This window comes from Miniopterus natalensis, chromosome 18 (assembly GCF_054644295.1).
Source record: "Miniopterus natalensis isolate mMinNat1 chromosome 18, mMinNat1.hap1, whole genome shotgun sequence".
NCBI classification, from domain to species: Eukaryota; Metazoa; Chordata; class Mammalia; order Chiroptera; family Miniopteridae; genus Miniopterus; species Miniopterus natalensis.
The window spans coordinates 27,985,059-28,012,939 of NC_142098.1; the positions used below are offsets into that span (position 1 = coordinate 27,985,059).

The window sequence follows — 27,881 nt, forward strand, 5'->3', positions numbered from 1 at the left end:
GGGACTTGATCCCAGGACCCTTTGCTGTGCAGGCCGACACTCTAACCACTGAGCCACATGGGCGAGAACTATGTTGATGCTTTGACCTCGGTCTTCCCAGCCTCCAGAACTATAAGCAGTAAGTTTCTGTTGTTTATAAAGCATCCAGTCAGTGGTATTTTGTTATAGCAGTAGTATTTTGTTATAGCAACTAGGACAACTATATTTATATTATATCAACTATAATTACAACTATATGACCTCTGAGTCATCACTTAGAAGCCAGGAATGGGGTCTAAGTGGTCTTGGAGCCTGCTTTCTGAAGACAAAGATCCCATGTGCTGCTCTGACACAGGGCTGAGAAAATGCTGAGGATCACTAAGAAGGAACAAAAGGAAATGTTTTCTTCCCCTTGTAGGAAATTGTGATATGTCCTACTTCGTGGAATCACCAAGGAACAGAAAGCCAAACCGAAAGGTTAGGATGTTTCAGACTGGACAGAAACAAGTTGAGAGGGAAAGTAATATGATGAGAGCCTGCAAACAGGATGATGAAAATAAGGACAGGTTTGTTTCCTGCAGTACTATATACCAGACTGTCTGACCAGTGAGAACTTTGGTGATTTAAAACCACTTGGTGATCTCAGGATGTGTTCTTCCTATGGACTTTGTCTGAGGTTTATAGTCCATAAGCTTTCAGGCATTGTCAGCAGAAGGCTGTCAGCTTACCACATAGCATTGGTGAAGTCACCATGCTCCAGGATCTGGTCTTCAGCCTCACAGGTAGGACCAGAAATATAGCCTGTATCCTGAGAGTGGATTCCTTCCTTAGGGACTTGCCAGGTTCACAGGAACTTCGTGGTTGAGCAGAGTGCCATTTTTACTAAGAGGCAAGTGGGCCATTGCTTTTATGCTGGCAAAAGAGGTGTTCTCTCTCTACTGGAGAGCCTCCTGGGAAGCCATATTACTAGAAAGCTTTGGTGAACAGTTAATTAGATTAAGAGATGTTAGTTATATAACTTAAAAAAAAAAAATTACTGATTTCAGAGAGAGAAAGGGAGAGGGAGAAAGAGATAGAAGCAATGATGAGAGAGTCGTCATTGATCGGCTGCCTGCTGCACGTTCCCAATTGGGGATCGAGCCCACAACTCAGGCATGTGCCCTGACCGGCAATCGAACCTCGATCTCCTGGATCCTAGATCGATGCTCAACTGCTGAGCCACGCCCAGCCGGGCTATAACTTAAATTTTTAATATCACCCTCTCTGGATACTGGAATCAAATTGTCCAACGTTCAAGTCTTGTCTTGGCTTCTTATTAGCTTGTGATCTTGGGTGAATTAGTAACAACTCAACTGCAGGTTTCTTCTCTATAAGGTAGGATAATAATCGCACTTCACACAGTAGTAAGAATTAAATGAGACAATGCAAGTGAAGCTTTTTGCATAGCCCTAGGCACCGGTAATCATAAATAAATGTACACTATTGTTATTTCTTTCATTTTTATGCTTCTTGTTACCCTCACTCCCAAATCCACTTCTGATAGATATGATCTTTCTAGATTCATTAGTAGAATTAGTTACTGACAGGCTTTCCTTGGCCTGGGAGCCATTCTTTCTGGGGAAGATGTACTTGTTCTATAATTCTCAGGAGAAGAATTCTGTTTCAGAGATCTTCCTTGGCTTCCACAAGTTCCATAAAGCTTGCACTAATCATAATTGTTTGTTTTTTGTAACTCTTTAAGCAAAATAATCAAATGAAGGAGGGATGAAGTAACATTGGGCAAGAATCTTTCTCCCCACTTTAGGGATAATACCTAAAGTTACACCTGAATACTCTTCATGCCTCTATCTGTTGGGGACATGTGTGAGATATAATTCAATTCAGCAAACATTTATCGAGCACCTACTGTGTTCAACTCCCTGTTCTAGGCCCTGAGGATACAAAGATGACCCAAGATGTGTTTCCTGCCCTTGAATTCAAAGTTTAACTGGTCAGACTGGTTAGAAAACAACAACAAAAATTTCATGCTGCCCTAGCTGGTTTGGCTCAGTGGTTAGAGCATAGATCCATGGACTAAAGGGTCCTGGGTTCGATTCCGGCAAAAGACACATACCTCAGTTGCAGGCTCGTCCCTGGCCCTGGTCAGGGTGCATGCAGAAGGCAACCAATCGATGTGTCTCACATTGGTGTTTCTCTCCCTTCCACTCTCTGAAAAGCAATGGAAAAAATATCCTCAGGTGAGGATTTAAAAAAAAAAAAAATTTCATGCAATAATTGTTATAATGGGAAAAAATGGACTCAGATAAAGGAGCAACTCATTGCCCAGGAATATCTCATTTCAGCTGGATGTTAATAAGCAAGGCAAAGGCATATAAGATAAAGTCATAATCAAGGGCACAAGAGTGTTGGGAGATAGTAAGTCATCCCATACCATTTGATTAGGGTGTAGAGCAGGGGTGGGGAACCTTTTTTCTGCCAAGGGCCATTTGGATATTTATAACATCATTTGAGGGCCATACAAAATTATCAACTTAAAAATTAGCCTGCTATATTTGGTCAAACATCTAATTAACTCAGCCCTAATGTGATGGTTGGAGCTGCTTCTCTTTGGTGAGGCCTTGGCAGGGCCAGACCAAATGATCCAAATGATTTCACGGGACCGCCATATACGGCCTGTGGGCCTGATGTTCCCACCCCTGGTGTAGAGTATAGGTGGTAAATCTTATAAGACATTTGGAAAGCTTTCAATGTCAACTGTTAAGGCCAACCACTTTCTCCTAACATTTTAAAGGCCTGTCCTTCTACATCTCCTACCTAGACCACAAGAATTTTTTTCCTTGCTGATGTCTGCTTTCTTCAGACCCCTATAAAAGTTGTATTTTTTACCTCTCAGCTCAAATTACTGCTTTCTGAGGTCTAAAGGACTTTACCTAGATCTATATCCCACATTTGGGAAATAGGTTACATCTGTTGTCTGTGCTCTTATGTGCATTTTTCAGACATGCATTGATCGTTCTTTAATTGTCTTATTTTGCAAAACACCTTTTCATGCCTGCTCTTTTAATTGATGTTCACAGCATTATTTGAAGAGCCAGACACAGTTTTGTCCCAAACTCAAGAAATGAATACTTTCTCAGCGTCATCCAGTAACTTGCTGCCAAAACCAGAATGAGTACTCAGACCTTTTAGCCCCATCTGTCTGCTCAGAGGTCCTCACTCTGTCAGATACATTTCTAGCCATCCTCTGGAGATGATTCTTTAGCTCAGGGGCTGCTTTGGAAGGGGAAGGAAGGGAGGTCTAGCAGACAGGCTCTAGGCCACCCTCCCTTACTTCTCCAAATTTTATGTGATTTGTTCAAGGAGAAAAAAGGTTTCTATCCCTAAAACAAGTTGGACACTATGGCCTTAACCCAAAGGAAAGGCTTTAATGATGGAAATTTCAGGCACTCAGAAGGGAAATAGCAGAAGTATTTGGAGTGATGACATTAATCTACAAGTATGCCATGAAAAACTGAGACCCAGGTCTATGCTTGAGGCAAGGTAATACTGGAGATAGATGATGTCCTCTGTCTTTAAGTTCCTTATATTTTGTCTTATATTAGTCTGAGGAGGCCACACTAAACCTCATGAGTACTAGTAGGTTAAAGTCAAGGATAGAGGAGCAAGTAAAAGGTATGTACTACAGTTGGGAGAGGACCAAATTGGTCACCGGACATCACAGCAGTCATGTAAGACTTTGCAGTAAAGCGGGGATGACTTTCAGCTTCTGCCTCTAGCTTACAGCCTTCTCTTCTTGCCCCAGATTTACATTTCAGCTTCTTTCTGGATACTCCCTCCTGGATGGCTCCCAGCCCTTATGGGCCTTAACACTCTCTTCCCAACCTGCTTCTCTGGGGCTCCCTCTTTTCAATGAAAGATACTACCATCTATCCACCACCCAGGGCAGAAACCTGGGCTTCATTCTTTCATCTTCCACATCCTGTCAGTCACCAAATCCTGTCTGTTCTGCCCTCAGGACGTCTCTTCACGCTAACCTCTCCATCCCCACTGCCCCCTCCCTGGCCCAAGTCCCTGTCACTTCTGACCACAGCTTTAGACTTATCACAGCTTCTTGCCTCCACTCGACTGCCTAAGTGACCTTTCCAAAGCAGAGATGTGATCTCAAAATTCCACTGCTTCAATCCCAAGGATGGCTTCCCAGTGCCCTGGGGGTAAATTTCAAACTCCTCGCCTAGTCCAGGAGGCCTGTGTGACTAAGCCCCTGATCACCTCTTTAGCTTCATTTCTAACTGCCCCCTCCAGCTCCTGTGGATTCAGTTTGCTTACCTCCTCTACCAGGTTGACAGCTCGCCCTCTCTATATTGTCCTCTGATCAGGCTTCCCTTCTAGTCCTTCATTGGGATCCAGGTGTGAAAGGGCATTCTAAAGAATTGTGCTTTATGGGGGACTATGGGGAATGTTTTGAGTGTCCCGGCTTTTTGTGCATTGAACATACTTGAAATGTTTTCAGGTTGTATTTGAGATAAGACCAAGACGTCACTTAGGGAGCTGGATATAGGGAGCCGAAAGCTAGATACAAGTTTTAGAGGTATTCATCAAAAGCTAATCTTGATCACCTCTGTGTGTTTGGTCTTGGTTGCTGGGGTTAGTAAAGGCAGATGCAACCTAATTAAATAGAGAATTGCCTGGAACATGTGTTAAAAATACAGATTCCCTGACCCCCACCCCAGACCTCTGAATTTGAATCTCCAAGGCAATTCTCAGTTGAATCTTAGAACTGGGTAAGTTGGAAAGGCCTAACCTTATTTCATTTATAAGAAATACCTGTAATAGGCAAATGTATAGAGACAGATTGTAGATTAGTGGTTGCCTCGGTGTGGATGGGGCTAGGGGAATGTGAAGGCCCAGGGATGATAGCTAAGGGGTGCATTTTCTTTTGGGGGTTGGTGAAAATGCTCTAAAATTGACTGTGGTGATGATTGCTCAATTCTGTGACTACACTAAAAGCCATTGAACTGTATGCTTTAAATGGATGAATTGCATGGTATGTGGACTAAATCTTAGTAAAGCTGTTTAAAAACAACTAAAACAAAAAACTTGGGCCAGCCTCCATAAGGGACTTGGGTGGTGCCTGTTACTTAGTAGAATAGTCAGCAAATACTTATAGATATATACAGGGTGGTGGGAAAGGCTTACAGTTGTTTGTATAGAAAATAATGCAGTAATTAATAAATAATAATACAAGAATAAACTCTGTTTTGCAGACTCACAACTGTAAACCTACTTTTGCCCCACCCTGTACATTGGAGAATACAAAGTAAATGAGCAAGTGCAGTGGCGTGTGATTCGTGCTGTACTAGGGAAGTGCAGGCTCCTGTGACAAGAGCATAGCGGAGGGGCAGCTTCCTGAAGAAATCTGTGATGTCTAGGTTGAAGCTTTTCAGGTGAACAGGCATTATTAGCAAGGTGAGATGAAGGGTAAAAAGAATGTACCATGATGGGGCAAGCAAGCCCTGTGCAGAGCAAGAAGTTAGGTGGCAGAAGTGAGGCAGGAGAGGGGAACAGACTCAAAGGGCTTTGTGAGCCAGGATGAGGGGGTTGGAATTTTCCTTAACAGAGAACTTATAGTAGTGGATTTATGTTATAGAAATCACTCTGACAGCACTGTGGAGAATCGATGGAAGAGGAGCAAGACCAGGGCAGAAAGCCTGTGAGGGGGCAGTTTTAGTGTCTACATGAGAGGTCAACATGTCCTGAATCTGAGTGGTGTCAATGGTGATAAAGAGAAGTGGATAGAATTTAGAAATATTTAGGGCATTTAATTGAGAGGATTCTGATGGCTGGGATGAGGAAACAGAAGAAAAAGTCCAGGATGAGGCTTAGTTGTGTGGCTTGGGTACCTGCTCAGTTGGTAACCCCAAGGGCCCTGGAGGAGAAACAGATTTTGAGATGTTAAGTAATTTAGAGAATGCTGTTCAAAAGGAGTGTCCAGTCAGTCAGCAGTTGGATATGGCAATCTGGAGGAGAGGAGAATGCCAGTAAATCACTGGCATACAGCCTCAGCTTATAGATGGAAGGCAGAGGAATGGATAAGGTGGTTGAGGGAGTGTGTTTGAAGAGCAAGGAGAAAAGAGCCTAGAATGGAATCCTGTGGAATGATGGTTGTAAGATGATGCTTGAGGAGGAGGTGCAGGAGGAGGTTTTAAGGAGATTTAGAGGAAATAGCTAGAAACGTAGGTGTTAGCTATAGCAATTCATCTGCTTACTCGGCTGCTGTAAGTCAGCATTTATTGAGGGTCCATATGTCCTGGGTATATTCAGAGACAGGTGAAAGTTGACTGTTGACATCAAACTTAAACCATGGCTGTCACCCTATTACAATCTTCTGAAACGAAAGGCTCTTATAGGCCACTGACAGTCTTATTTTCTTAATGATAGATTGTTCTTAGCAGTTTTATAGGCCCTGGAGTCCTTCCCAAGGTCACCCTCCTGTATTACCCATGTCCAAAAGAGCCAAGTCCAGAAGTCAAGCCTTCTGTCCATGGGGGATGTCTGGCCTTAACTGGATACTCCAGGGCTGTCAGGGGGCAGGGGGCATATGGAAGGAAAGGAGGGAACATGTCATATGCCAAGGGTTCAGCAGATTGTACCCGCACACTAGGCACAGAAACTCAAGAAAGGTACCCACGCTCTGTGAGTGAGACAGAAGCAGTCCTCTTCCCATGTACCAACCCATCTGCTTTTTTGTCTTCACAAACATGCCTTTTTTTCTTCTCTTTTTTGGTTCTCTGCAGCTTTGAATACATGAGGAAGAAGAGTGGGAGACAGGAGGAAAGGTAAGGTTGGAAGAGGGCAAGAGGAAAGGAGGGGAGTGGCAGGAGGGGCAGGGAGCCTCCAGTGACCACCAACACAATAAATCGAGTCCTGGACTACCTCAGCCTGGCCCCTTTTTTGCAATGCGCTCTTATCAGTTTCCTCCCAGGAAGAGCCCAAGGCATGACTGTGGCCTTGATGGACTTGATTGATGGGGCACTTCTCAGGGTGTCAGAGGCCTTGGAGGCCCACTTCCTTCTGTTCACCCCAAAGAGGCTTGCACAGGCTACATAGGACAGGTGGGCACAGGCTTTCCCTACCCTGCTGCCTTTCACTCCAGGTGGTATCATCAACCTCCCATCAGCTGGGGCAGCAGGCTCCTGTTTGTGGAGTGTGGGGCAGCAGGAATGAAGGCCTCCCTGAAACCTGTATGACAGCAGGGTAGGGAGTGGGGGAGTGCTGGGAGCAGCTTTGCCTTGTGGGAAGACCTTTGGGAGGCACCTGGGAGGCTGTGTGTTGGGGGAGGGGAGGTTGTACTGGAGGGTGGACAAAGGCTCTCCCTGCCCTCTACCATCTCACACCCCTGGCATGGGTCCAGATGTAGGAGGCTATCCAGTCTGACTTCAAGTCACTGATGGAGAGGGTTTAAGTGGCTGTTGAGTGGTTGATCCACACTGCTTTAAGCTAGGTAGGCTTGATGGGGCTCACAGTACCCACCCTTGGCTAGGGCTGAGTGCTAGGCTGTGGCCTTAGAACTCTCCATGTAGGGGACAGAAGGTTAGGGGCCCTGTCCATTTCCAGCATTGGCAAGTAATGATGTAGGGCCACTCAGATTTTCAGTGACAGTCTCAGATGACCTGACTCTCAGTGGGATAATTTTCCCACCCTACATTTCTTGCCTAGGCTGTCCTCTCCTATGGATTGAGCTGTGTGAACTCGTGCTGGCCCAGCCACCCATCTGCACTTTCCCAGGACCTAGTCAGGCAGTGTTTACTTCCTTTTTCTCCACCACACAGGCGACACTTTGGATGCAAGTGGACAGTCCTGCCCTACCAATGGGACTCTTGTGGAGCTCCAGGGATTCCTAGGGTTGGTTCTTAGACTGCAACCCTCCTGCAGGGGACCTTGGGGCAAGCCCAAGCTGTGGCCAGCTTTGGGTGCTGGCTTGGTCTCTATCATTTGTTTGCCTTCACTCTCTGCCACCCCAGCCTACCACCCAAAAAGCTGAACTGCACATCATCCGTCCCATGACACCCTTCACAGTTACAGAGGGAACACAGAGCTGTGCCAATGTGCTGAGGGCTGTCTGCCTGCCCGCAACCCCACCCATCAGGAATGAGCCACCTGCATCCACACACAGGTGTTTCCTGTGCTCCTTCCTGTTGCCGTTTTTTTTGTGTTTTTTTTTTTTCTGCTCAGCGTGGCTTCCCCAGCAGGTGGTTAAGGACCAGCCAAACCTCTTATACACAGCTCTAAAACACTGGGGGCAGGGCTCCCTGGGGATCTGGGTCACCCCCCCATCCCCACCCAGAAGGGACTGTTGGCACCTCTTTAGCTCGGCCTGAGTGCAGGTGCACACTTTCCCCAGTGTGTCACATTGCTGTGCTACTACTACAGCCACTGGGACTCCAGAGTGGACTCAGGGAGTGGGGAAGGCCTTGCCTGTGCATGGTCTTCCCTGCCCCTGGATAATGAAAGCCCTGGAGAAGGGAAGGGTGGAGGGCCATTTTCTCCAGCCTTGGGTGTGGGCCTCCCTCAAGCCCTCCTTAGAACAGGCCTGCCATCCTAAAACCCCACCCCACCTTCAAGTTCCTTCCATAGAACTCTTAGCCTTCTGGGGTTAACACACTTAACATGCTGGGCAGCTCTGGGGAGGAGATGAGCCCCCCCCCCCCCCCCCGCCGGTGCCCTGCTTCCCAAAACAGGTTAGCCGGCTCTGGGGAGCCACAGGGTTCAGTCAGGTTTGTTATTACAGAGGAGGTGGCTGGGGAAAGGAGGGACTTGCTGTTTAGGGTTACAGGGAAGCCATCCCAGTCTCCTGCCACCCAGACCCTAGCTCTACAAAGATCTGCTCTCCCTTACTACCCAGCCCTCAAGAAGCTCCTTGTGCTCAGTCTCTGTAGGAAGCTGCTAGGGCTGAGGGGAAGACCTAAAAGCCTGGCATTCTCTGACGGGGTCCTTCTGCCCCCTGGTGGCCAGAAGCTCTAGCCACCACCACACCTTTTTTTCTTGCCTGCTGCTTCATTTTTGCCTCCTGGCAACAGGGTGCTAGCTGCTAGGGAGCCATTCCCAGGACTGGCACCCTTTAGCCTTCTCTAGGCCAACCCCATGGTTTGGCTCCAGCCTGGGCCCCTAGCTTCCAGGCCCAGAGCACGCCCAGCCAGCAGGCTGAGCCTCCTCAGCAACATGCCACCACCCTTTTCCTCTGCCCTCTTCTCCAAGCCCACTTCTAGGCCCTGGGCTGTCTTCCACCCCAGATTTCCAGGGCAAAAGCACATGCAATTGTCACAATTGGAGTGTGGGCACACTAATGTCAGGAAGGGCCATAGCCAAAGGGTGCTGGAGCCAGAAGGTCAGGAGTACATTAGGCCACACTATGTAGGAAAGGCATTTCGCTTTTTTATTTTCTGTAAAACTCTGTAAATAAAATACAAAACCAAGGGACGTGGTGGGGCAGAGGCAGGATGGCCAGGCCCGGGACACTGATTTGTGGCAAGTGTGCTGAGCTGAGGCTGGGAGGCACTTGACGACAGGCACTGACTACCAACCCCAACAGCAACAGAAGAATATATTAGATTTTCATTGATAGGAATCTGTGGGGGAGGGGTGTCTGGAGCCAGCCCTCACCCTCCCTGCCAGTGCCTGGTAAGCCCTGAAAGTAGGGGGAAGGGGCACTGAGAGCCAGTGGGTGGGGAATTTAGAATGCTGTGCTGGCCATGCTGCCAGGCCCGAAGATTCGGGGCAGGGCATCCAGTGACTCTTCTAGCCGTCGATGGGCTGACTGTCCCTCTTCCCCTGTAATGGGTAAGGATGGGGTTAAGAGTAGCCCTAGCCCCACCCTGGTCCTCCCACCCTTGACCCCATCTCACTCCTACTTCCATCATCCAAAATGCCTCAGAACTCTACTTGACCTATATCTCCCATCCCCAAGCCTCACCACACTGTTGCAGGCTCTGCCGAGCAGCTTCCCTCACGACTTCTGTGTCTGTTTGGCACAGGTACACCAGGGGCTCAATGCCCTCAGGAGCCTATGAGAGGAAGAAGCACTGAGGTGGGCCCATTGGAGTAGGTGGGAAAAACCCAGGGCCTGGGGCTAGGGGAGCCAGGAGGGGAGAGAAAGGGCAGGTGGGTTGGCAGGGATCACCTTGATGCAGCCTAGGGCCAGGCAGCCGGCCACTCTCATATGCACATCCTCATCCTCGAGTTGGTCCAGGAAGCACAGTAGAGCCTGGGTAAGGGTAGGAGAGCGCTTAGCCACACACTGGGAGCCTAGGACCTTAGCCTTTGCCTTCAAGGGAGCCCTGTCCCACTCTCACCCTTTCCCGGAAGGCAGGGCCCAGCGACAGGCTCCGGAGCTGGGTGCTGACAGCAGCCATGACCTTGTTGTTGCCATGGACAAGGAGGGAGCTGAGGGCCCGAAGCCCATCCCTTCGCAGCCGCCCCTCAGGTGCCAACCTTAGAGCCTTGAGCACAACAGCCTGATCATCTGAGTTCAGATTCTGCACCAGTAACACTGAAAGAAGGAAGGGGGGCTTGAAACAATGTAGCAGGGCAAGGAGCATCTTGGGATGGGGTTTTCTGTACACTCAAGTCCTTATCCATACCTTAAGACCCACCCATAGTGTCAGGCCACTTTGTGATCAAGGCCACTGCCTTACCCTCCTCAGCAGTCTCGGTCACATAAGCCTCCATAGAGGGGCTGTCCAAGGTTTCCACATAACTCCAGAACTGGAAGACAGTGAGCTGCTCTCCAGGGCCTGGCTGGGGCCTCCTGGGCAGCTTCTGCCCCAGCACATCCTCCAGGAACTTGACACACACTGTGGGGAGCAGTGCCGTAGACCTCAGGGTTTGGATGGGAACCCAGGCCCACAGAGGGAAGAGTGCTCCCACCGTAGGCTCAGGTCCAGGGACCCCCTGCCCAAACCCTCCCCATCTGGATCCTCTTGCACCAAGGCACAAGCCTTAGCTCAGCTCAGCATGTCTGTGTGGGCTGACCTGGCTTTCCCTATGGTCCTATCACTGGGGATCTTAGAAGGGAGAGCAGAGGGGGCAGGTAGGCGGCCCACTCACCAGCCTCAGCTAAGCCTGGCTGGCGCAGGGAGAGACGGGCACCATACTGATTGCAGAAGGTGAGGAGCACCTGCTTCACAGGGCAGATGAAGGGGCTAAGTCCCTCTGTGCACTGGTCCCAGAAGGTCAGGAAGCCAGGCCGAGAGGCCGAGAACTGCACCACTGTGAGGAGGTGTAAGAAACCGTCAGCAACAGAGCAGGCAGGTGGGCAGACAAGTGTAGGTGGGGTAGAACAAGGAAGGAGGTTCAGGGCAGACACCAAGCCAGAGCCCACAGGGCCTTTACCTTCCTGGGCAGAAGTAGCAGGGACTTCCCATTGCCTGCTAAGCTCGCATACTGCCTCGAGCACTCGGGCCTCCCGCAGCAGCCGCTCCAGGGCCCATGCTTCCTGGCATCGCAGGGGCCCAAATGTGCCCAGTTTCTGGAGAATAGGGGTGGCCAAGTAGCTCAGATCTCAAGGTAGAGCTTGGGGAGGGTGAAGCTCAGGGACTACAAGTCCCAGCATGCATTAGGAGAGATTGGAGGGAGCCAGAGTGTGGGAGGTGTTCAGTAAGAGCCAGATGCCAGGGACCTGGGGCATTGGGGAGCAGAACCTAGAGCAGGTGTGGAGGGCTCCCTGAGGTAAAGGGCTATAAAGGGAGGGTGCCACTAGCCTCACCAGCAGGAGGCGGCTGCAGTAGTACAGGTGCTGGACCAAGGCAGTGTCCAGAGCTGGACACTCTGTGCTGAGGGGGCTGGCACTGGGTGAGTTGAGGCTGTCCTCAGCCCCAGGCTCCAGGCTGCTTGGGGGCCTGAGGGAAAAATGGGGTCAACCACCTTAGTACACACATCATCATCATCTGGTCACCAGTGTATTTTTATTAAGTTCTCCCATCCCAGAAGGCAAGAAGAGACAAAGCACAGACAACAGACAATGGGTAAGTTCATGGAGAACTTTGGGAAGGAGGAAGGGGCTGCTGGGACCAGCAGGTGGTAGCAGGGGTCTTCAGAGTCCATCTGCCCTCTGCTACAGCTAGGGCTGTAGGGTTGCAGGTGGGATAGTCTGTGCAAGGGGTTGTCCAAGGGGCTCAGGGCACAGGGCTGTGCAGCAGCAGATGGAGGAGGGGCTGGACATGACTCTCAACTGGGAATTGGCTCATTTGGGGCTGGGCTCTTCAAGACAGCCAGGGAAGATGCTGGGGGACCCAGGGTGAATGGGGAGTGCCTGAAAGGACTCACAAGCTGATGGAGACTGGCTAGGGAAGCAGACAGACAGTTCAGGGATGAGGAGGAAGAGGGTGGTCAGAAGCACTGGGGATACAGATGGGGTTAGAAACATGGGCATCAAGGACATATGAGGAGTACACGGGAGGGGTGAATACAGATGCACCCACAAGCAGCCCTCCTGTCCACTTCCAGCCTTGCTGCACTACTCATGTGCTCCACCTAGCCCCACCTCACCTGTTCCCCTTTCTTGCCTTACTCCTTCACTGGCACTCACCTCACTTCTTCCCCCTCACCTCGCCCCGTCTTACTTAGCCCCCGTCACCTGTCTCCAGGACGATCACTGTCTTCATCTTCATTCTCATTGAGGAAGCTGAAGCTTTCCAGGGCATGCTCCACAGTGATGCTAAGACTGGAGGCCCGGCTGCGAGTCAGGCCTTGTCTCTGCTGAGGTTGTGAAGGGAGTCAGAGCTATTGACACTGCCTGGCTGCCCTTCCTGTGCTGCCACAGCCCAGCCTGGCCCTCCTTACCATGAGCAGACTCTCCAGCCGGATCACCTCCTGCTCCAGTCCCTGGAGCTCTGGGAACTGGCCACGATAGTCATCCAGGGCAGCCATTAGGGTTCCCAGTGCCTCCTCCAGCCTCCTGTCTCCAGCCCCTCCAGCTGCTCCTGGAACTGGGGCCTGGGCAGTCATGGCCACGCTCAAGTCTGAATGCTGGGGCACAGGGGCTAAGGGTGAGGGAGGGGGGCTTGGGATCTGAAGGATGGGCTCTGGGGGGTCTAGAGAAGGGTTTGTAAGGGGTTCCCAACTGGAGGCAGGACTTGGGTAGGAGGTGCTTGGGACTATGGGGTCTGCCTGAGTGCAGGGAGTGGAAGCTGGATGGCTACAGGACAGTGGGTTGGAGTCTGTGTGTGTAGAGGGGCTGGGGAGTGTGGCAAGGTCTAGAGAAGTGGAAGGGCTTACAGTTGTAAGGGTGGGGCTTGTGACAGGGTGGATGGAGCTGCTTGTGGTCTGTACTGGGTCCTTAGCATTGGTGGTTGGACTAATAGTGGTGAGAGTTGATACACTGGCTTTATGAGTAGGGCTTGTGGTAGTGTGGGTGGGGCTTGAGGTGGTATGGGTGGGGCTTAAGGTGGTATGGGTGGGGCTTGAGGTGGTATGGGTGGGAGTTGTGGTAGGCTGGCCTTGGCCCTGGGTACTTGGCGTAAGGCCTGTAGTAGTGGGGGTAGAGAGTATGGGCTTGACAGTGGGGCTTATGACAATATTTGTCAGGTTTGTGACAGTGTGGCTAGGGCTTGTGGTCTGGACTGGGCTTGTAGTGTTGGGGGTAGGACCTGCAGTAGTGAGGGTAGAAAGCATTGGCTTGTGGGTGGGACTTGTGATGGTCTGGTCTGGGCCCATGGCACTGGGGGTAGGGCTGGTAGCAGTGAGGGTAGAGGGCTTGGGCTTGTGGGTAGAGCCTATGGCAGTGTGAGTGAGGCTTGGAGCACTACAGGTGGAGCTTGTAGTGGTGTGGGTGGGACCTGACAATTCTGGAGACCTAGAGTCTGAGGCCTTGTGAAGAGAGTTTAGATGTACAGATGGGGCAGGGTCTATAGATGTGTGGGCAAGGCCTATTGCACTGAGAGAGGGGCTTGTGGCAGAATGGTCAGGGTCCTGGGCAGGAGGGACAGGACCAGGATGCTCCCCATGGGTGGGATTTGGGTGTGCAGGCAGGTTAGGTCCCTGGCTTTCCAGGCCCTCTGCCTCTACTGAAGCCTCAGCCAAGGCAGCATCCACACTGGCCTCACTGATGTGGCTCAGAGTCCGGCTGTAGGGGGCATGCCCGTTGGCCAGGACTGGGGCCATGGCTCCCTCCTCATCCATGGGCCTAGAGGTGGGGGTCTCAGGCCTACGGAAGGCAACTTGGATGGGTAGAGGCTCAGGCTGCTGCACCAGGGGCCTTGGGGCTGAGGAGTGGCGGGCAGTGCCCGAGAGCTGTGGACTGGATGAATCGTCTGAAGATTCGGATGATAGGGACCATGCTGTCCCATTCTCCAGCTCCTCCTGCCGCCTCAGCATATTCTAGGAGAGAAGAAAGGGCATCTCAGGACCATCCTCAGGCTCCTGGAGGATGGTGGGGCCTGTGCCTGGGTTGTGACTCACATAGAAGGCCTGCTCCCGAAGCGAGGGTGTGTCTGGTGGGCTCTGGCTATAGGTTGAGAAGCGCTTGGTGACTGTGGAGGCCTTGTTGACAGTAGAAGCAGCTGAGGGCTGGTCATCCTTGTCGAAGGGGCTGGGAAGGAAAGAGGCTATTAGCAGGTGCCATTGGCCCTGGGCCCTATCCCTAATCTCCTCAGCTCCACCAACCTCCATGTGACTTCCAGGCTGAGCTTGATGGTGCCGAGGTCATTGATGTCCACAGCCACAACCTGAGGCAGGGCGGCAAACAAGTCCTTGGTCTCACAGGAGACGCAGCCTACAACCACATGGTTGGCCAGGCCCTTCAGCTCTGTCACCTACAGCCAAGAATGCATCATGGGGTCACAAGAGTGTAGGGGTCATAAGCTCATGGGAGATCAAAGGTAGGAATTTGACAGAGGTTTTGCAATGGTCATTGGGTCATGAGGAGGTTGCAGGGATTGGAGTTCTTGGAGTAATGGGACCATGGAGGCTTGAAACACTCTGGGAGCATGGGGATCACAGAAGTCTAAGTTTGTAGAGTCATTGAAGTCATGGGGGTTTAGGGGGTCAAAGAGGTACAAGGTCAGAAGGTCATGGGATCACATATTCACAGGGCCATGGAGCCAGGAGGGGTTCACAGGATCATGGAGTCATAGGATCATGTGTCCTGTGGTCCTGGGCAGAGGCGTCACCTTGATGGACAGGAATTCCGTGAGCAGAGGAAGAAAGACGGTTTCCTCACTGTCCCACACCTGCTTTCCGCTACCCTCAATGCGGCCCCGTAGTTTCCAGCGCTGACGCCCATATTTCATGTAGATCTAGGGGAACAGGCAGGATGAGGCAGCCCTTGGTGGTGTGACCCTGCCATCCCAGTCCTTCCGTGCACATCCTCATACCTCATACTGATCACCCACACACAGCCTGGCGAAGCCAGCTAGCCCTGGGAGTAGAGGAAAAGAAGAGCCGTGTTGAGGGAGGGGTCTCAAGCACACACTTCCCTCTCCCCACTGTCAGTCTACCCCCACCACTCAGTACCTTTCATCCGGAGATGGAACTCTCCCAGCTGTGCCTCCAGCTCACTCTCCAGCAGACACATGCTCTGGGAGAGACAGGCAGGGACAGGAGGAGGTCAACAATCATTCTCCTCTCACCAGCTCTGCCATACCCTGAACCTATGCCTCATGGGCACCCATCCCTCACCTCTGTGTACTCTCGATGCCCCCGAGTGGCCTCGGCCAGGCTGTCCCGGGCTTCACGGCTCCCTGGGGACCCAGTGCTATAGGCACGGACCATGTTGTAGGCACCATCCCGGAGACGCCGCTGGACACAGTATGCCTCATATAGCTCATCGATCTGGGCAAGTGAGTGGGGTGGCAGTAGGGACATTGAGACTCACTACTGGGGTTGCTCACCCAGGGCTTAGCATCCCCCCTACCACCCTAAAACACCCAACCCCAAAAACCACACCACATGCACACATGCATGCTGCATATGTACCTTGCTGGCATGGAACTCTAGCCGCCGCAGGAAGCGTTCAATGGACTTGACTTGCTGGGGGAGAGGTGCGTCAGGAGGAGCCTGAGGCCCAGGGCCCTTTACCCTCCCCATGAGCCAACCTCTTTCAGCACCATTCTCTATACACTCACCTTGTCTAAGTCATACAGGAAGCCCTGCAAGGGAAGATGAGAGGGAGCACTTAGAAGGTATGGGATGTACCCCAGCAGAGTACTTGCCTACCCAGACCCATCTAACGCCTCTCCTGTACAACCTTCCCCCCTCACATCACAGTCCATAGCCACTCCAGTCAAAGCAGGGATTGACCAACCTTCCCACATGCTTGTCCTTTGGTGGGTACTGGTGACACAGATCTAGTCCCCAAAACCCCTCCAGTACCCCTCCCCCCACCTCTTCCCTGGGGTCCCTCCCCTATCCCACTCCCTTTCCTGCAATCCTGCAAACCCTAGGAAGAGCTCTATGCCTCCTCATGCGTGGTTCCCTCTACCAAGGAACCCCTATTCATCCTTCAAGACTCAGCAGAAGTTTCCTACTTTGGGAAGTTCTGAGCTGTTCCCCAGAAAGAACCATGGCTCTCCCTCAGTACCACTACAGTATAACCTGTTGTTCATGTCTGTGTACCCCACTGGAGCTCCCATGGGCAGGCACTGGGTCCCAAGCAGAAAGTGTGCACAGCCTGGGGAATGTGGGGATTGAAACTTCCCTGGCCTTTCCTGATATCCCCTTTTCTAGTCATACTTGGACTAAGTCACCCCAGAAAACAGTCTTGATGTTACCCAGGGTTGGCCCTGTCCATCTCCCCAACACTACAAATAAAAGCATTAGCAGTCCAGGGCATCCTTGTCAACCCTTCACTCACCAGGCGGGAATTCCTCTTGGATTCCCTTATCTGCCCTTGGAGTTTCTCTTGCTCTTGCTGGTGTACTTCCAAATAAGCCCTGGGAAAGGGAGTGACAACAAGAAGTGGCTTACCTCTACAGCCTCCAGCTCCCCAGGGTACAGGCAGTGGGGAGAGGGTGTGAGGTTGGGGAAGGTTCCCACTAGCATAAAGAGGATGGGGGGGCTAGAGGAGGGGTCCTGGGACAAGGCATTGGAAGGGAGCTGCTTACGTCAGGCCTTGCTTGAGCGCAGTGTATACCAGGTCCAGCCGCTCTGGCTGCGGGACCTTGGGGGCTGGGTGCGCCACGGCAAACATCCTGGATACTCGGGAGAGCGCTGGGGGCTTCCGTGGAGGCCCCGGGGGACTGAAGGCCGGGAAGCTCCTGAAGAAGAGTCTTCACTCAGAAAGGGGCAAAAGGAGTCCCCCAAACCCTCACTGCACACCCAGCTCCAATCCAGTCAGACTCTCTTGACCCCATCAGCCCCCCTCTTCTGCGTACCTGGGCCCCCGCTCGTGGCTGCCGAGGACGCCTGCGAAGGACTGGCTCCTATTGACCCGGGCGCTGAGCAGGCGGCGCTGCGGCCGCACCGACAGGGACATCATGGAATGAGTCCGCGCGGGGCTCCCTGGGGGTGGCGAGGGCGGGTGTCCAGCGCCAGTCGGGCCCTTGAAGCCCCCTCCCCGCGGCCTGTCCTCCGTATGTTAGTCCTGCTGGACACGGCCTAACGATGGGAGGCCGACAACCCCACCGGCCACTGCGCTAATGACAGGGCTGCCGCGAGCGTCTCGGCCTCGGACTCTGCGTGGCCTCGGCTCGGCCCCCACTTCCTGCAGAGGTGCAGGCTCCGCCTGTCGCACGGGGCAGGAAGGGGGGTCGCGCGGGGACCCTCCCCGGCTGGGAAGGGGCAGGAAGGGGGCGGGGCGCGCGAAGAATGTGCGGAAGTGCCTGTTTACCCAGGGGCGGGGCAGACTCCCCAGCCCTGCCCCTAATCTCCCCCCGAGAGTGGACCGAGAACTCCGCGCCCGCACCCTGCGAGGCTCCTGGAGGTCACCTGGCGGGGCGGGGTGCGCGCTTTGAGCCCAGCGGAGCTGCCCGACAGGCCCAGCCGGCGCGGGTTTGGTCCCGCGACCCGCCCGCTCCGGGTAAGCTGCTCCCTTCCAGCCCCCACCAGTTCCCAGGCTCCCAGACGCCAGAGCCCTCCCGGCTCCCAGAACCGGGGGATTCCCAGAGTGGGGGGCAGTGCCAAGATGTGCCCCGCCCCCTCCGCTTTCCTGAGACTCGGACCTGGAAACTGAGTCACAGACACGTTTTCGCCCGCGCCCTTAGCAGGAAGAGATCCTCCGTAGACCCCCACCCTGCTCCGGAGAAACTCGCGCCCCTGTCCCCCACAATCCGGCCTACACTCCCTGAAGCCAGCCAGGGAGCCTTCGCAGCCCAAGGCCGGGTCCTACCTTTCTTCTTGGAGTTCATGGTAGGTCCGGGACAGGCCCCCACGCCCCGCGCTTGCCCTCCCCCCCGTTTCCCCGCCGGACCAGGGCCACTCGGTGCCCGTCAGGCTGGGTGCGCGCTAGCTCCCAGAGACTCTGGCTGGGCTTCAGCTCCTCCCGGCGCTGCCCCCCGCCCAGTTCCTGCCGCCTGACTCAGCCCGCCGGGATGGGGCGGGACGGGCGGACGGGGAGACCAGGGGGGCACGGGGGCCTCAGCCTGTCCCGCCTCTGGGAGGGGTGACTGGGGGTTCCCCTCCAAGAGGGGACTGACCGGGATCTTCTAGGCTGGCATCGGGGAGTGTGGGTAAAGGGAGTTGAGCCGTGAATATGAAGGGATAAACAGAATGAGAACACGGAGTGGGGGCTGGATTGGCTGAAATTTGGCATAGGGGGCTCATAGAGTGGCTGTTGAGGGGTGCTGAAAAAGGGCTGAACACACAGAGGGCTGAGAGTTGGGATTCTGGGTGTGAAGGCTAGAGAGTGGGTGCTGAGTGGAGGGGCTGTGCCAGTGGAGGGCATATAGTCCGGCACTGAGCATGAGGGGTCAGAGAGGCTGAGAAAGGAAAGGAGCTAAAAGTGTGGGATATTCTGTGTTGCTGCCCCGAGAAGGAAGCAGAGAAAGAACCGAGTATAGCCCCATGCACCCCTGACCTCCACCCCTACACCTAGAGAGGGGTACTCAATCTGGGCACTCTCCCTCTCTACCCCCAGGCCCCCAGCAAGAGAACCCACTGCGCAGTCAGGGCCTCCTCTCTAACAGAAGCTGCATCCTAAGGCAGAGTCCCATCTTCTGGTCTCCAGCTCCTGTGGGCCAAATCCCCTTAGTATGAGCCCGTTCCTGCCCCCAGTAGCTCTTCCTTGAAAACTCCTTGTCCACTTTCAGCCAGGATAGAGGCCACCATACCTAGGTTCCACTGGGCACCCCATGCCCTCAGAGGGGCTGGGTTCTCTCCCAGCCCAAACACTCCTGCTCCTTGATGCTCAGTGCTGTTGCACTGGGCTTCCTTTCTCCCCAAAAGGCTGGATGGACCTAGGGATCTGCATTTCCAAAAAGCCTACCAGCCCCCTATAGATTCAGATGCCAGATATCCAAGGACCCCAGTTTGAGAAATGCTATCTTCTATTCCCTCCTTGAAAGCTGGGTGCTAGTCACCCTACACTGGCAAATATGCATTCAGTGGACTCACTGACCAACACTGGCCTCTCTGCATTCTTCAGCTACCGTCCCCCCAGCCATGGGAACACCCCAGCCTTATCACCTGGCTCTGGAATGCCCCTTTCCTAAATCACAGCTACACTAACTACAACCTTCAGGTTCTCTCCATCACCCCCACCTCACCAGCCTTTTACCTGAGACCTGTTAGGCTCTTAGCTTATTTGTCCAACTGTTCACTGAGTGACAACACTGGGCACTCCTCTACCCACCCCACCCCATACCCCAGAGAGGAGGACCCACATGATTCCAGCATGTTCCAGTAACTGGAGATACAGCCAGAATTGCACAGACACCACCCTGCACAGAGCTCACAATCCGCCTCTGCTTCCTTTCTCTCTGCCAGCTCCCTCCTACCATCTTTTCCCTACCTTCCCTGCACACCCTTCTCCCAGCCTGAATCCACAGCCATGACTCTGTCACTCACCTGCTGCTAATATCCCCAGCACTCTGTACTTCTCTCCTACCTGGCAGAAACCAACCCTGGGCAACCTAACTCCCTACCTTCTCTGTACCTGCACACATGCTGGCAGGAGCTGCCAGAGGTCTTGGCCCAGCAGTTGGGCTGGAACGATGGCAAATCTCAACCTCAGCTGGGCTCTCGTTTCCCACTGGGGAAATCCTAGTCATCTCTCTCCCTTCTCACAGAAGATGAGTGTTTCAGACTTTCTCCACAAGCCTCAAACAAGTGCAAGCCACTCCCACATAAAAAATGAAAACAACCCTGGAAACGACCCAAATGCTCTATAGCAAAAACAATGAACATACAACTACATGCAACAATATGGATGAATCTTACAGACATGAAGTGATGTTGCGTGAAAGCAGCGAGATCACAAGAGATGACATATGTATGATTCCTTTGATTTGAAGTTCAAAAACAGGCAAAACCCATCTCTGGTGATAGAAATCAGAATAGTCGTTACCCTTGGGAATAGTGACCGGAAGGGGATACAAGGGGGCTTCCAGGGTGGTGGTGATGTTCGATTTCCTAATCTGGGTTCTGTTTCCTAATCCTATGTGGTTGTGTTCCTTTGTGAAAATGTATCGAGCTGTACCACTAAAGACATGCCCTTTCTGTACTCATATTCTATTTCAATATAAAGTTGACTTTAAATAAATAGCTACAAAAAGAAATGAGCCCCTCTGTGGACCCTGTGTCTCTTTCTAGCGACCCCACCCCTCACCCCTTTTCAGAGCCAAGATTCTGGAAAAGATATGTATCTCCATTTCCTCTCCACACCCACCACTCCTGACTGGTCTGGACGAGGTCACCAGGGTGTCCCTGCTACTGAATCCAGTGTCCGACGCTTAGGCCCTATCTGCGTGATCTCAGTAAAGCTTTTCACTGTGTGGCTCTCTTCCTCTTCCTTAAGCCCTTCCTTCCCTTTCATTTCAAGAGACAACATGCCCCTGGTTGGCCACCTATCTCTGGCTGCGCATCTTATTTTCCCACAGAGGATCTGTCTGTCTCCTCATACTCAAGTGGGGCTCATTCTCCCACCCTTGGGCTGTGTACACCTCCCACAGTTCAATACCATCTAAATGTTGCCAGCTTCCTTACCTCTCCCTTGCCCAAACTGCTCTTCTGAGCACCAGGCCTGTGTATCCAACTGCCTGCCTGTTGCCTCCCAGAAGCTGATGACAGCGCAGAGTAGGCTACTAGGGATGTGCTGACTTGGTAGTACCCAAACTGAATTCACCACTTTCCTCTTCCAACTGGACTCTCCCCAGTCTTAACTTCTCCATGACAGCCCCACCATCTGTTTACCCAGTTCTACGAGATAGAAACTAGGAGTCATCCTGGATGCTTCAGTTTCTATTACCTTCCACATCCACCAATCCACCCACTCCTGCCATCTCTGGATCCCGCCCCCTCTCCACCCTCACAGATAGAATTCAGGTCCAAGCTATCACCAACCCTCACCTAGAACCCTCCTGCAGCTTCCTAATGGACTCCCTGTCTCCACTTTTACCCACAATGATCCATTATTTATTCAGTAACAATATTGCTCTTCTTAACATTCCAGTCACCTGACAATGCCAAAAACTGCTTTATCGAGTGCTTCCTACAGACCAGACACTGTGCTTAATTAACACACATCGTTTCATTTAATTCTGGCAAGAACCCTATGGGGTAAGTCCTATTCGCCCCAGTTCACAGATGACAAACCTGAGGCTAACTGGCTGTGTGACCTTGAGCAAGACATTCCTTCACATTTTTGGTGTTCAGATACCCATGTGTTCAATGAGGATAACAATAATAACAACAGCTGCCCTAGCCGGTTTGGCTCAGTGGTTAGAGCGTCGGCCCTCAGACTGAAGGGTTGCGGGTTCCATTCCAGGTCAAGGGCATGTATCTTGGTTGCAGGTTCCCCATCCCTGATGAGGGGTGTGGGGGAGGCAGCCAATCGATGTGCCTCTCACGTTGATGTCTCTCTCTACCCTCCTCCTTCCTTTCTCCCTTCCACTCTTTCTAGAAGTCAATGGAAAAAATATCCTTGGGTGAAGATTAAAAATAATAATAATAGTAATAATAATAACAACAGCTATCTCACAGGGCTGTTGGGGAATGAAATGAGATACTTCCCTCTATAGGTAATGTTTGGGAAAAGGAGAATTGTATGTGGGGTATGGAAGTTGGGGTGGACACACTACCACACTGAAAGCGCACAAATATTCACTGCTGTTATTAACAGTTATTAACCTGCCCAAGATTACACAGCTGGTAAATGGCAGGGCCAGGATTCAAACTCAGGAGGCCGGACCCCAGGACTCTAAATCTTCAGTGTCCCTCTATTCTGACTCTTGTGAAACATCCGTGGGTAACCTCCTGCTCCAAATATAAAGTCCAGGCTCTCTGACATGACCTACAAGACTGTTGTTTCCCTCATACACCTTCAATCACTCCTTCCCTCACAGTCCCCAGCTCCTCCTGTAGTCTTTCTATTGCAGCTACTGAGACCCTCTCTCAATACCTGCAAGGCTGGCTCATCAGCATTAGAGCTGCAGCCCCCATTGCTCCTGTAACCTCTTCCAGCTATTTCACCCTGACCAGTTCCCTCTCCTTTTTCAAGTCTTACCCTATGACTTTTTCCTCCAGGAAGCCTGCCTGGGGTTGGTTCCCCCTTTTAGATGTCTCATAGCTTCCTCCCTCTGATCCTGAGGTCACATAACTAGGTTGTCAGTTCTCCTTTAGGGTCTGTCTTCTAACCAGACTGTGAACTCTGGGGGCTGGGGCCTGTCTGCTTGGCTCACTGCTGTACCCTCTGGGCCTGCACCAGGGCGATGAAGGAGGTGGGGAGCTGAATTCGTTTGGAGCTGAGTGGACTAGGCTGTCCAGACACAGGAACAGCAGTTCCTGAAGTGTTGGAGGGGTGGATTTCAAGTCTAGTCCACTCTACCTCCCCTCCCCTACATACAAATTTCCCTGTCCCTCCCCCACTTTCTCATATCAGCAAGTAAGGTCTTCTCCCTGGGGATGGGCAAGGTGAGGGTCCCCTGGAATTCTGGAACTGAGAGAGTGGGCTGGACTCAGACTAAGCTGACGGTCCCATCAATTTTCTTTCTCTGATGGGCTTTGCTGCCACCAACCCCCTAGTCCCACAGGGACCAGGATGTATTATTAGTTGACCCAGACTCCTCCCAAGTGACTGTGGGCACATCCACCTGAGTGACCATTTCAGGGGGTGGATAAGCAGGATTTCTCCCTGCTGCAAGGTAGGGAAAGAAGTGAACCCTTCGAGCTAAGGGAGAGGGTCCACCTGAACTGGTGGGGGTTGGCTAACAAGAGCCAGTGGATTCTCTGGACTCACACCAGCCCTGAAGTCTGCTCTGGACATGGGAAAGAACCCAGGTTCCAAAGGTGAAAGAGCCTGGAACACAGCCAGCTTGGGGCAGCTTGCAATGGAACTGAGGCCACCTTCATGGCTCCTGATGCTGTGACCCCCCAATACCCTCTACACAGCAAAACTGGTGCACTTGTGTGAGACAGGAGGTCCCACCACCTGCACTGCTCAGCTCAGCGGTATGCCAGGCCAGTCGCCTCGCTGGAAGTCCCAGTCCAGCCCCGCCCCACTGCCCAGCCACGACTGAGGTAAACAGAAGCTAAAAATAACCCGGGCAAGGGGGGCTGCAAGGGAGAATGGGGTCCCTCCCTAGCCTGCCCCAGTCTCCATGGCAATGCCCCAAACCCGGTTGCTGATGTCATGCCAAACTGCTGGAGCTGGGAGGGAGGGGGGCGCAGCAGGGCCTGAGACCCCCCACCCCGGAACCAGGCGGTGGCAGCCGGTGGCCTCACTTCCTGCCGGCCCCCTCCCTAGTCAGCTGGTCACATTCCCCAGCCGGCAACTTCGTGCTGGAAGCCTAGCGGCCTCCCGGGGCCAGGGGCGTCAGTCCCCGCGGCTGCGAGGGGTGCCCTGACTCAGCCGCACCCTTCCCGCCAGCTTTTCCACCCCGGAGGGACCATCCTGGCACCCTGTGTGTTTCCCCCACCCCCACTCAAGTCCAGGCCCCTCTCTCTCCCCGGCTGTTGCCCCAACAGGACTCAAGACCCAGAGTGCGGGTTGAAGTGGGAGCTAAGTCAAGCCTCCTAGCGTCTTGCTGGAGTATTTTGTACCTCCTTCCCCGATTCTCATCTTCTCTGCCCCTCCCCCTCCATGCCACGGAGGTGGATAGTGCGTGCAGAGGCAAGAATTCAGATCTGGGTCTAATTCCCACCTCTCCAAACCAGCTGTGTGACCTTGAGAATACTACTTAACCTCTCTGGCCTGTTTCTGTATCTGCCAGATTGTCATAACCCTCCTAAGGAGGCTGTGCCGGCGCTGTAGACTGCAAACCCACCGATGGTGCCAAGGGCACCGTTATTGTTACATTAGACTGCACACAGAAAGTGCTCAGCCTGGACACGCATTAGGAGCAACCCAGTGGAACTGGCTGGGAGGGGTTAGTCCCAGAAGTTGGACTCAGGCCTCACCGGTGAGAGGAGGGTGCTGAGACCAGACTTAGCCCTGGTGAGCAGCCCCTTCCCCAAACCAGTTCTGCAGGGTGTTCAGGCCCGGCTGCTTGCACCCCACACCTGCCTCCCATTTCCAGGGACAGGGTCCGTTCTCCCACCGCGCAGGGGCAATCCTCTCAGGCTTCAGCCGCACAAGGTTTGGGTGAAAAGCCCAGCCCCCAGGCCAGGCTCGGACACCTCGGGCCAGGCCCCAAAGCGGCTTAGGCCGGCTGGTGAGGCCGAGATTAGCTCATCTTGGAGGCCGACTTGCACCCCTTTTCGCCCCCTCCCCATTCCTAGCTCCAGCGGCGAAGGCAGCTGGGTTCCGGGAAAGCGACCGTGCCAGGGCCCAGGCTGGCGCCCAGGGCCCGCCCTCAGGCCTGGCCCACTCCAGAGCCCCGGGGCACCGGCCGCCACGGCCTTGCTGTGGGTTGGAAGGAGGCAGCGCCGGGCGCGGCAGGGCCGCAGGCGGCGGCTTTTGTGGGGCGAAGCCGCGTCTTCCGCGCCCAGGGGGAGGAGAGAAACGACAACGTGCGGCCTGGGTCTCGGGTATGGGGTGATGTGGGACAGGGCCGCAGCCGGGGCAACGGATCCGGGACCTACCGGGAGAACCGGCGCTCTAGCCCCCGCCCGGCCCTCGGCTCCCGGAAACCGCGGGGACACTCACATGGCTGAGTCGGGCTACGCGGACCTCGCGCTCTCCGTGCGCTCTCCGCCGCCCGGCCGGTCGCCCCGCAGCTGCCGCTGTCGCTGCCGCCGGCGCCCGCCGCCCTGCAGCCCCGCTCCTCCCCCCGCCCGCTGGGCCCCACCCACTGCGCTCCCGCAGCTCGGGCACCCCCGGAGGCGCCCACGGCTGGCTCCGCCCTCCCGGGTAACGGGGCGGCTGGTGGCCCGCCGAGTCCACCAGCGTGCGGGTAGGCGGGACCCTGAAGGACGCGAGGGCGGCGGTAGCTCTCGGGATCGGCGGGCACAGGGCGGCTTTACAAAGGCAGTCCCATTCCTTCCCACGCATACCCCAAAGCCGGGTTCGTCGGAGAGCCCCGCTTGCTGGTCCCCTCCTCAGATTCCGTGGCCTCTAGAGACCTTCAGCACCGCGCTCCCCTCCCCCCATCTGTGACCGCCTGAAACTGGTCCTGGGGCGGCCACTGTTGGTTTGGTTTGGCTGGAGGAAGGAATCAAGGTCAGTTTCTGGAAAGGGGACAGGGAGGCCTGCATCCTAGCCATGGGACCCCATCAGCCCTGTCTTCTGGGCCAACCTCGGTTTTCCTGCTGTAGAGGCAGGCGGCCCTTCCTGCCACCGTCTGGGCTCTTAGCCAGGTCATGCAGTCACCGCTCATTGGGTATGACTTCTGGGGAGTCTGAGGTCTTGCTCTTAGCATGGGCGAGTTACTGGGCTTGGGGCACATGTTGGCAAAGCAGGCCAGAGCTCTGTCCTTTCCAATGAGGGGTCAGGAACACTCACTGACTCTCCCCTAGAGCAGGTTGAGGTGAAGCTTAGAGCTGGCCCCGCACTGGTGTCAAAGGGTCAGCTCCACTCCCCCTGCCCCCTCCCATCAATAAGACACCACTGGCCCTCTTCAACCTGAATGCTCTGGCTCCTGGACCCTTCAGGCTTTACTCCTGTAGTCCTTCACCTTTAAAAGTAGCACAGACACACCCAGAAGTGGTTTGAGGGACTTTAAAAGGTTCCTGAATATACTACTGAGAGGTTGGGGGACACAGAGACCCTCAGGGCACTGACATCCTCTCCCTCAGCAGTTCTTACCAGAGACACACCTCACCTTCTCCCAGCTCTCCCAGCTCTCCAGCCCCTCCTCTTCATCTCCCTTGTCAGCACTCCCTTCTTTGTAGTCCTTACATCTGGGGGTTGCTTCCAGGGACTGGGTACTTTATTTCCCCCACCCTAAGATATAATCCAGTCTCAGGCCTTCCACCCACCCACTGCTGACCATCCAAAGCCTTCCTGTGTGCCCAGAGCCTTCTGTCCCAGAGCTCCTGGACGACCCACCAAATTTCATGACCTTCCCCAGAAGGACTCTTCTCCCTTTGTCCTTATTCCTACAAAGCACTGTTGTCCACCCAACCTTGCACCTGAGCCAAATGCTGGACCTCTCCAGAGCTCTCAAAACTGACACCCCTTGGTTCCTGCCCATCTCAAGTCATCTCAGCAAGGCATCCTCTGGACACTTTCTCTGAAGACAGCCTCTCCTTGTTATGCTCTGTTCCCATGTCCTGTGGACTCATATCCTCATGTCACTCATCACCACCAGGCAGCATGATGCCCATGTGTGCTCTCAGGCCTAAGTCTGCCTCGCTGTGGGTCTCTAAGCTGTGTGGGGGCAAGAGTCGTGAAAGTCCTCGTCACCTGTTTCTGGCTCACAGTTCAAGAAATACTTTGTCCTGACCAGGTAGCTCAGTGGGTTACAGCACCGCCCCTGACATGCCAAGGTTGCAGGTTCCGTCCGCGGTCAGGGCACATACAAGAATCAACCGATGAATGCATAAATAAGCAGGACAACAAATCGATGCTTTTCCCCTCTCTCTTTCTCTCTTCCCCTTTCCTCTCTCTCTCAAATCAATTAAAAAAACATTTGTTGAATGAGTTGAATGAGTAAATGCATGAACTCTGATGTCCTCCTTTCTGATCCCCACATTCCTGCAGCCTCCTAGTCCTGTTGATTCTACCTCCTTAATATGCTTCAAATTCATTCCCTCTTCCCCTCACCTCCCACTACCAGTACTCTGTTGTTTATTAATTCATCTACCATATACCCACTGAGCAGCAGGCTGGCCCCTGGGATGGCAGTGGCATAGCTGTCTCTGTGCCATTGCTCAGCGCCGATTGTGCTGGCACACCAAGGCACTGTCCAAGGAACTCTTTCTCAGTCTGGAATTCTGGAATTCCAGAAAATTCCACGTGTTTTTTAAAAAAAGTAACTTTAAAAAAATATATATATTGATTTCAGAGAGAGGAAAGGAGAGGGAGAGAGAGAGAGAGAAACATCAATGATGAGAGAGTCATTGATGGGCTGCCTCCTGCACGCCCCCGACCGGAGATTGAGCCTGCTACCCAGGCATGTGCCCTGACCGGGAATCAAACCCCAATCTCCTGGATCCTAGGTTGACGCTCAACCGCTGAGCCATGCCCAGCAGGGCAGAAAATTCCACTTTTAATGGTTGATTCTCTCATCTTTCACAGTCAATTAGTCACTCTGTCTGTGTCTGACCAGGTCTCTGCATTGTGACAACTAGTACCTGGGCTTGGGACACCATCTATTCTGGCCTCCCTGCCTCCTCCTTTGTCCTTTACAGTTGCTCTCCACCCACCAGCTCAAGTG

The 27,881-nt window shown here is 53.4% G+C and overlaps 1 protein-coding gene and 1 long non-coding RNA gene across 2 annotated transcripts in view; one reads left to right on the forward strand and one right to left on the reverse strand.

Annotated features, from left to right (window-relative positions):
- Positions 1 to 27,881, forward strand: part of LOC107542889 (uncharacterized) — a 44,003-nt gene that overhangs the window by 3,951 nt on the left and 12,171 nt on the right. The window contains exon 2 of the long non-coding RNA XR_001603750.2: positions 6,774 to 6,815. This is a non-coding gene — a long non-coding RNA (uncharacterized LOC107542889). The remainder of the gene's footprint in view (positions 1 to 6,773; positions 6,816 to 27,881) is intronic.
- Positions 9,390 to 25,284, reverse strand: RIPOR1 (RHO family interacting cell polarization regulator 1). The gene is made up of 22 exons (XM_087827543.1): positions 25,211 to 25,284; positions 17,346 to 17,472; positions 17,076 to 17,228; positions 16,826 to 16,904; positions 16,098 to 16,121; positions 15,949 to 16,002; positions 15,652 to 15,804; positions 15,487 to 15,550; positions 15,348 to 15,391; positions 15,144 to 15,269; positions 14,638 to 14,786; positions 14,434 to 14,563; positions 12,817 to 14,352; positions 12,611 to 12,732; positions 11,741 to 11,873; positions 11,368 to 11,503; positions 11,083 to 11,244; positions 10,671 to 10,829; positions 10,329 to 10,525; positions 10,157 to 10,240; positions 9,950 to 10,040; positions 9,390 to 9,807 (listed from the first exon to the last, which is right to left on the reverse strand). Exons 2-22 carry the CDS (start codon positions 17,447 to 17,449, stop codon positions 9,710 to 9,712), a joined length of 3,798 nt encoding a protein of 1,265 aa, XP_087683669.1. The 5' UTR covers positions 17,450 to 17,472; positions 25,211 to 25,284; the 3' UTR covers positions 9,390 to 9,709.